The sequence below is a fragment of the Triticum urartu genome, chromosome 6, assembly GCF_003073215.2.
Source record: "Triticum urartu cultivar G1812 chromosome 6, Tu2.1, whole genome shotgun sequence".
NCBI classification, from domain to species: Eukaryota; Viridiplantae; Streptophyta; class Magnoliopsida; order Poales; family Poaceae; genus Triticum; species Triticum urartu.
In genome coordinates, this window is record NC_053027.1 from 56,649,668 (window position 1) to 56,659,130 (window position 9,463).

General features: G+C 46.7%; 1 protein-coding gene across 1 annotated transcript; it reads left to right on the top strand.

The window, feature by feature from the left end:
• The first annotated feature begins 3,465 nt into the window (after window positions 1-3,465).
• On the top strand, window positions 3,466-7,980 carry LOC125514889. The gene is made up of 8 exons (XM_048680258.1): window positions 3,466-4,575; window positions 5,674-5,707; window positions 5,836-6,027; window positions 6,765-6,854; window positions 6,941-7,006; window positions 7,108-7,199; window positions 7,294-7,341; window positions 7,453-7,980. The coding sequence occupies exons 1-8, from the start codon at window positions 4,184-4,186 to the stop codon at window positions 7,568-7,570; spliced, it is 1,032 nt and encodes a 343-aa protein (XP_048536215.1). The 5' UTR covers window positions 3,466-4,183; the 3' UTR covers window positions 7,571-7,980.
• The last annotated feature ends 1,483 nt before the right edge of the window (window positions 7,981-9,463 follow it).

Sequence of the window (9,463 nt, forward strand, 5' to 3'; positions counted from 1 at the left end):
CATTGCTTAATTAGTGGTTGTTGGGTGCTTAATTTTTTATTGCTTAATTAGTGTGGTGCTTCACTGGTTGATTACCCATGATCGTATGTTAATTAATATCAAGAACTCCACCTATATCGCCCTTGAAAAAAAACACTCGACTTGCATATTTAAGCTGTCTAGGATTTTTTTTACACGTCCAAACGGATTTTTTAAAAAAAGTGTTGGCTGGATTGCTCACCGGTGTTACACCTTTTCAAAAGTGAATTAGTTAGACGTGGAAAACAATCACAGACAAAGTAGGATTAGCAAAGTGTATTGTGACTAAAAAGTCACACCTCCCCTCCCAGTTATATACTCCATCTGTTGCGATATTACAAGGCCACCTCCTATTTTTATCTCTAATTCGACCATCAGCATAACCAACAAAGCATGACCTACTACATACGCAAAAGATATACCATTAGAAACTTCATTTGGATGTAGATCCGACGGTATCTTTTTGGTGGCATAATATAGATGTTAAGTTGGCCAAGTTAATAGCCAAAGTTACCAAAAATGTAAAACAAAATGGATGAAGTAAGCCCCAAGCTCAACTTCATTAACACTCGTACACCGTCCAAACAAATGGGCCTTATATCAGTATCACTCTTCACAAGTATATTGTTTTCGAGACTGATTTGTGCTTTTGTGTTTTCTTTCCTTTGAAATGAGAACCTTGGCAGGTCTCCTCTCGTCAATCTGAAGGAGGCATTGAGTATCTCTAGGTTGTTCCGGAATTTTACATTGTCTAAAATTAATCGGCTTGCCAATGGTGTGACACATGAGATTGCGAAGTACAGTTTTAATAGTAGGTGTGATGGTTTTTTTAATAGCTTTCCGCCTTGTGTGACAAATGTTGTAATGAGTGATTGTAATAATCTTTCCGCAAAAAAAGAATGATTGTAATAATCCTTTTATTAATTTATATATGTGGTGTTTTTTCAAAAAGATGGAGTAGGTAAGGAAGACTATTAACGGTAACCCCCCTTGTCATGGCCAAACGTACATTCCTGAGTCGATCTGCTCGCGTGTCCTAAAGGAGGTCTCAATCCTCAATCTTCTTTGTTAATCACTTGTAAATCACTACATATTACTGTTATAGTTTTATGGCCTAATTAGTCCGCAGAATTCTATAATATGTATGAATAGAAAAAACACATGCTCACAATTCAGGTGCATTTTATATTTATATATGAGGGATTCGGTTTGGTTTGTTTTATAGAACGTACTAGTATATACTGTATAAGCATATCCTTCAAAATTTATAATTCTTTTTGTATCAAAAGAGACCCTTAAGATGTCAGCGAGTAAAAGGCGGTGTTGTTAGTTTGAACATGATCGGCATCCTACCAAAGGCGCGAACTAAAGAGTTTGAACGTGTGCCCATTATCATCCCCTTTCGCTTTCTCTCTAGCTACGTACGTAGCAGCCGTACGACGTAGTAGTAGACTCGCCTCATGTACGCTTTGCACCGTTGACCGACGACCACGTTGCCATCGGGATCGGCAGCAAAAGCCATCATATCGGTCGGCCGTAGAGAATCCAGCCCCGGCCCGCTCTATAATTAGACAATGAACAAAAACACACCGGTAGAATAATACCGGTGCTCGCTTAAAAAAATTTGCTAGTGCATGCATGTGCCCTGCAAGATGGATGAGCTGATTGTGGCCGTCATCATGGTAATCACCACCATGCATGACACTCGTACTACGTACGTCCATTCCCCCATCAATTATTTGTTAAGTGCGGCTAATTTAGTTGTTAAAAACACTTGGCCGGTGAGGATCTTTCCACACAACCAAATGCACGAAAATTATCCAAAGCGTGACTAGCAGCTGCCAGTGTCACATGCTAAGCTAACTAGTACAGCATTTTTTCTAGAATATAAGCTAACTAGTTTATTTAGAAAAAATTCTTAGACAGAGAAACCACCACCTACTTACTACTAGTAGCAATATTTAATTGAGCAATAATCGTGCCCTGGGCATGCATGGCCACCTCTTGTCTCTCAACTAGTACACGAAATTCTCAGCGCGGTTCCACTGCACGTGGGCACATGCAAGCTAGAGTACGTACGTGTTATCTTATGCTATTGTTTTGTAGATGTAATAAGAATGTTGTTACTACTTGTATTAACTTAGCTGGCTAGAAGGATGGGATGAGAGGGAAGAAATGATGATGGCCCAAACGAACCCTGTGCGTCCTTGCTGTTTCCGGCTGCGTATCCACCCGTCCGTCAGCAGTGGTCTCGAAAGGACATGAGGAGATGGCGTTCATTGGGCAATCACGCCACCCTCGCCCTCTGCCCAAATCCCAACTGCTCTCTCATGCCGGCCTCAAGAATCCTTTCTTCTTTTGTGAGGACAAGAATATCTGTCTGATTCGGATGAATCTTCTCGCCGAGATTATTAAAATACTATACACGAATTGGGTCGGTTCATCATCGCCATCATTATGTTAAGGGCGGTTCTAGCAAGCTAATGCTATTTTGAGTCTGGTCGATATGGACATTCTTGCCAAACACAAAACGCTAGTATGATCAGATGAAGATCAATGGTGCCATAAACCTAGCTTAGCTAGCTAGCTAGCGATTTATCTATCTCCAGACGCGAGCATCGTTGTACAGGAGAACGCCTTTTCTTCGCTGGAGAACAGCTGTGCCTGTGGCCTAGTCACCACACAGTCTTCCGGCGCCCGGTGCGTGCGTACGAGCAGTGTGAAAATCGCAAAAAAGCAAACTGTTTGCGCTGGTAAAAAAACGAGAGAAACAAAAAGAAAAGAAAAGAAAAGAGAAAAGAGAACCCGTAGGCATATGTCGGTCACCGCCAGAGAGATATTTTCCCCCGATCGACGTACGACTTTGGTCTCCCTCCCCCTCCTCGACCAAAAGCAAAGCCTCGCAGGAGAGGACAGGACTGCGCTGCGAGAGCCACAGCACGGCACAGTCGCTGACCCTGGTCAATGACAAAAGCGGCTGCACTGTCCACAGCGACGGCCATGGCCATGGCGTCGGCGTCGGCGTCGGCGTTGGCCCCCCTCACAAGGAAAGGAAAGCCGGCCAGCTCGGCTGGGTTCGGTTTTACTTTACTTTGCCCCTCCTCCAAACCACGCACGCACACTGACAAGGTGACACCCCTCTCTCTCTCTCTCTCTACGGCCAGCTCAGCCAGCAACAGAGAGAGAGAGGGACAGGGTGGGGGTGTTCCGTTGATTCTCCTTGGCTTGATTGAGAAATGAGAGGTTCGGTTCATACTTACTACAGTGGATTTGTAATAAAGAAGACCAATTTTAGTTAACAATGGCATGTGCCGTGCCCCGTCCCATCTCATGGCGTACGCCCCGGTGAGGTGGGGTGCGTAGGAAGGATGAGGAGGATGGATGGATAAGCAAGCGCCGTAGATGCCCTCGCCGTCGACGCGTTCACGTATATATATCTACCCCACGAGGAAGAAGAACAAGATAGATCGATCTCATTCCCCTTCCCCTCCGCTCCGGTGCAAAGGAAAGGAAAGGGTGGAGGCAAGAAGCAAGGCATCTCATTCCCCCTAGCCAGCCCCACGCCTCGCCACCTTGCCGCCCCCTCCTCTCTTCTTCTTCCTCTTCACCTTTATCTTCTCCCCTCCCCCCGCGTCCAAGAATCTATCTCCCCTCCATTAATCCATCCCCTCCTCACATTCCCCTTCCTTGCGTGCGTACACCGTTTGGTGCTGGTACACAGATTGTTTGTTCGTTTCTTCCATGGTTGGTTGCTTCTTTGAGCGAGCGAGTGAGAACGACGAAGAGAGGAGGGCGGGGACAAGCCCGGCCAGGCACATCTATCCTGTGACCCCAAGCTTGGCATCTCCCCACACCCACGCCACACCCACACCCACACTGTTTCTTCTTCCCCTCCGCCGCCCTGCCCTCCCCCTGCATGCCACTCGCGTGCCGCCCCAGTCCGTTGGTTGGTTGCAACGACGCCTCCTCCCCCTGCAGCATTGTGCCCGCCCTTCGTCTTCTTTAGCCTGAGCCCGGACGCGCACAAGCAGAGCGCCGCTCTGCGACCCCGCATTGCCGCAAGAAACGCGCCGCAGAGATTGCGTCTCCTTCTTCTATCCGTAAGGCGGCAGCGCATGCCCGCCGGGACGGACTGACGGCGGCGGGGGGAGTGGCGGCGCGGGCGATGCGGTTCACGGCGGGGGGCTCGTCGACGCGGTCGTGGCAGCCCAAGCCGACGGCGGACACCACGGACCTGCGCTTCTGGCTGCGCTGGCGGGTGGCCGTGTGCGCGCTCTGGGTGCTCTGCTGCGTCGCCGCCGCCGCCTACCTCGTCTGGCGCCACGAGGGGCCGCGCGCGCACCGCCGCCCCGGCGCCGCCAAGCAGGACGCGGCCGCGCAAGGGCGGCGGCGCCCGGACGGGCTGCTCTACGACGACGAGGCGTGGCGGCCCTGCCTCCGCGACATCCACCCGGCCTGGCTGCTCGCCTACAGGCTCGTCTCCTTCTTCGTCCTCTTCAGCCTCCTCATCGTCATCGTCATCTCCGACGGCGGCAACATCTTCTACTACTACACCCAGTAAGCCTTCCTCCACTCCACTCACCCACCACCATCGGCATCATCTACCACTGCTTGCTCCTTTTTTTTACTCTGTTTCCGAAGAAAGATTTTTTTACTTGGGTGATGACTGGCCGTAGATGCAAAGTTGCATTAAAGGTTTATGCTTTGGCATTTCCCATTTGATTAAAATCCTTGAGGCTGTAAAATTGACTGGAGTGGCAGCCAGCAATGCATATGGTGTGCCCAGCAGCAACTTTGGCATCTGTTCTCTCTTGTTGTGAATTTCAATTTTATCTCTGGGGAAGGGAATAAAGGGAGGCTTCTTCTCATGATTACATCAACTACTGATCTTAGACATGTTTCCTCAATAAACTAAGAGCAGTGAGAATCTGCAACAAATTTCCTTGCATTCATATTGATCTTCTGTGCACAAGTGATGGCTGGCAGCAGTTTGCTAGTAGTACCTAGCTTCCACAGCAAGCCACTCCTCAACTGTTGGGTTTCATTTTCAGTTGTACATTTTTTTGGGTGTCAATGCATTTTAGAGTCAGTTTTATTCATGATGCGCTACTTCATTTTTAATATTTTGAAATTGCCTCTCACAGGACATGTTCTGTCAAGCACATCAGTGAAACCAATATTTTTCTTGGGGGCAGTGTTGATTTTCATTTTCACTGGTATTTATTTTGGGGCATCAATGCATTGTAGAGATAGTCTTGATGGATGCAGTGCTTCAATTTAATAATCAGTAAGGGCCTCATATACATGCTTTGTCAAGCACATTGAAGGAACAATCTTTTTTGTGCAGTACAATGTCACACAAGCAGGACAGTGCTGTGGGAATACCTGTTCCATTGAGGATTTCTGACACCAGATTAGCTTAGCAGCCCGCATTTTGATACCATTACTTTTCTGGGGGGCAAATCTCCAGTGTGCTTTTTTCTTTTCCTCCAAAGGAAAAGAAAATGTGGTGTGTAACTGGTTGGTAGCATCAAAGCTGTCTGCAAAGATGTGATACTACTTGCTGTTGTTGGTGTCTGTGACTCTGCTCTCAGTAAGCAGCATTTGTCCCTAGCTTGCACGTACTAAGTGGTTGTTCAACTGTCTATCACGCAGGTGGACCTTCATTCTGGTCACGGTTTACTTCGGGGTAAGCGAGAAATAGCCTGTCTCCTCACTGATTTCTTGGTGCACAATGATGAGCGTCCCCACGGCCTCTATCAGTGTCCTCACAGTCCTTATCTGAAGAGACTATATGCCGTTCTGTGATTTCCCCAGCTTGCGACGACGCTCTCGATCTACGGGTGCAGCAAGTTCGCCGCGTGCAATGCCGTCGCGGCGATGTCCGACGCCGAGCAGGGGCCCTACGCCGTCCACGGGGCCGCCCCGAAGCCGGTCGTCGACAGGGAGGACGACGGCACGAGGGAGGTCGCCGGGTTCTGGGGGTACCTGCTGCAGATCATCTATCAGGTAAAGGAGGTTTTTTCATGCCACCTATAACCTTTGAAATGTTTGGCCAACATGGAGCCCGTTTTCCAGATTTCATATTGGAGAGGGACATCTGCACTGACATCACATCTTCATTGCATTTGCATTTGCATTTGCATGGTGGGGTGGTCTCAGTTTTTGCTTTTCAGGTGCAATTATTAGTGCTCCTGGGTAGTTAACATCATGCACCAGAAACTAAAGTGTGTTTATAATGTGCTCTGCTGAATTGGATTCCTGTGCATCAAAGATGGGGATGTGACCACATACTAGCATCTTTGTCTGGCAGATCCTACATGAGCCACCTTCTTGGTTGTTGGGCTGGACCCAAATGCCCTATCTCTTAGTAGTTCCTTGCACCTGAAGGCCTTGCTTGATCACCTTTCTTTACCCCATATCTCAAGTGCAGGGCTGGCTTTTTTAGCTGTAGCATTAGGAATAAAGACAAAATTTTGTTTATTTTTCTCTGTTGATTTGCTAGGCCTGACTGTATCAGAATTATGTCTGGATATCTCTCTAGGCTTGGATAAATTATAGACCAGGGGTAGTGGATATTTCCACTGATAATAACCATAGTACAGCTTCCAGTAGTATTACAGTAGAAAAATGGGAGAAAAATATTACGACAAGTGATGTAATTGGCAACTTATGCAAGACAGTTGTTATCATTTTACTGCCAATTCACCAAACTATTATTCTGACGTCTCCATCTCTGTTGACAGACAAATGCAGGGGCCGTGATGCTTACAGACTGCGTCTTCTGGTTCATCATTTTCCCATTCCTCACCGTAAAAGATTACAGCATGAATTTTGTAAGTGTGTTTGTCAATTTCTTGGCTTTTGTATTGGTCATCTGATTGATGATAATCAGTTTGCTAACTTGATCCTTGTCTGACAGCTATTGATAGGAATGCACTCGGTCAACGCTGTTTTCTTGCTCGGCGAAGCATCGCTAAATAGCCTGGTAAGTGGATGAACACTCAACTTGATCACCAAAGCAGGTTGATGCATGGTTTTTACAGTTTACTCGCCGCATCTGATTTTAACTTCACACAACTTTTACAGCGCTTCCCGTGGTTCCGGATCGCGTATTTCTTCCTTTATACGGCGCTATACGTAGTTTTCCAGTGGATTGTTCATGCATCTACTCCAACCTGGTAAAATCGCCAGCTTCCATTCCCTCCCTAGAGCAAAATACTGTCTGCATATTATCTTTCTGTCACTGAACATATGTCATGTGAATTCTGGCAGGTGGCCCTACCCGTTCCTCGACCTCTCCTCTAATCTCGCGCCTCTGTGGTAATTCCATTTACCACCCTATAACAGCAATTATTTCCCTGCTTTGTTTGACGTAGATTTTATTAACTGAACTATGTTTGATCACAAGCTGAGCCTGAACTTATTCCATAGGTACTTTGCGGTCGCGTTCATGCAACTGCCCTGCTACTTGATCTTCAGACTGGTGATGAACCTGAAACACCACCTTCTCGCCAAGCATTTCCCGGATAGCATGGTCCTAGGATACTAGCATCCGTCAATGAACATCCATGCCGGTCTTCTTCCTTCGATCCTCCACGCAAAAAGGCGATGCGAATTGGCAGGAAGAATAACAACCGGACAATGGCGGCGTGGCAGTAGATTGTTTCTGAGAAGTCTTAGTTTCTTACGCACGCGCACGCGTCTCCTACAAAAAAAAAAAGGGATAGGGGAGCGTGCATGTGCATTTACAGTGGTATAGTTTCGTGACCGTAAATCGGGGGGTCACGGATGGTCAGAAGAGTTTTTGCAGTAAGTTGGGAGTGAAAGGAGAAAAGCAAAGAAGAATGTGTACATATACCTACAGCTTGGTTGATTGGTTGGTGAAATGGAGATATTGTTGGTTAACTGATTTAGTGCTAGTATATAACTTGTTTTGTAGATCAGCTGTTTGGTCATCAATTTACCTGTGTGGATAATGTAATCGTCGCGGTTGCATGTTCATATATAAACCTATGGGCTGGAAATAGGCTCCTGATGGTGAGGACAAAGCTTTCTAGTTGTGAACTGGAAATGGAACGCTGGAAGCGAGGGCACGAGCTGCTTATATGTGTCGAAGTGATGTGCTTCTGTCTGTGATTTTACGTTCTTCTCGGAACAGACACGAAAATTATGCTTCTGTCTTCGATTTTACGGAACAGACACAAAAATCGGTTTGTTAAGAAGAATCTTGGGATGGAAAAGTTGGTGCCTTCCCGTCCAATTCTTGTAATATGCTCATCAGATTCAGATGGAGCTAGGTAGCAGTAACATGATTTTGGTATCGATTCCTTCTCCTTCCGGAAGCAGCGGCTATAGCTAGTTGATAGCACGATCGATCCATCATAGCCCGCGTTTGACAAAAAAGCTTCATCATCCATATGGATCTGACTCGACTAGCCCTAATGATGACGATGATGAATCGATCGACATCGATCAAAGGTGTGTGTGTGTGTGTTGCTGTAGTATTTTATTTACAATGTCGGCGGGAGGGGTCATCAGAATCGGATATGCATAGGCACTTCCTGTCCTCGCAAGAAGAAAAAGAGGAAAGATACTTGGGGCGGTTGGGATTTGGGGTGATTGCCCAATGTACAATACTGACGACTAATTAGTAGGTTCCTCTTTCTACTAATTAGTAGTAACATGTGGCAAAGCCAGCAGCTAGTCAGTGGTCACGCTTTGGATATGTAATTTCGCGCATTTGGTTGTGTGGAGAGACCAGCCAGGGCCGTAGCCGGCCAAAGGTTGCTTATCAACTAAATTGCTCTCGCTTAATAAATATTCACATCCGTCCCGTAATATAAAAGCGTTTCTGACACTGCACTAATGTAAAAAATACTTTTATGTTATGAGACAGATAGAGTATTTGATTAGGAAATGGATGTACTCGTATACGTAGGAAGTATCATGCATGGTGGTGATTACCATGATGACGCCCACAATCAGCTCGGCTCATCCATCTATAGGACTTGTAGGGCATGTGCGTGCACTAGTACTTTACTTTATAATTTTGGTACACTAGTACTACGTGTCTTGTTGATTGTTTAATTATTGAGCGGGCATCGACTGGGTTCTCTACGGCGGCCGATCGTTATGGTGCCTTTTTCTGTTGATCCCGAGGAAACGTGGTCGTTGGCGAACACTGCAAAGAGTACACGAGCCAAGCCTACCATACATGGTAGGACTGCTACGTAGCAGTAGAGGGAAAGGGAATACTTGTGGACACGCGTTCAAACTCTAATTCGCGCCATTCCTATCCCGATCCGGTTCAAAATTAACCTGCCCGCCTTTTACACGTTTTTTTGTTGTTGCGGGAACTGCCTTTTACACGTTGACATACTAAGAGCTCGCTTTGATTGGGGACCCTATGCGTGGGCCGGGTGATGATTGGACAAGATCCATC

Excerpts from the sequence above, each read along its gene's own strand:
- LOC125514889 (XM_048680258.1), top strand. The coding sequence starts at position 4,184 with ATGCGGTTCACGGCGGGGGGCTCGTCGACGCGGTCGTGGCAGCCCAAG. Across the intron at positions 4,576-5,673 it reads ATCTTCTACTACTACACCCA|GTGGACCTTCATTCTGGTCA; the intron begins GTAAGCCTTCCT and ends TCTATCACGCAG. Across the intron at positions 6,028-6,764 it reads TGCTGCAGATCATCTATCAG|ACAAATGCAGGGGCCGTGAT; the intron begins GTAAAGGAGGTT and ends CTCTGTTGACAG.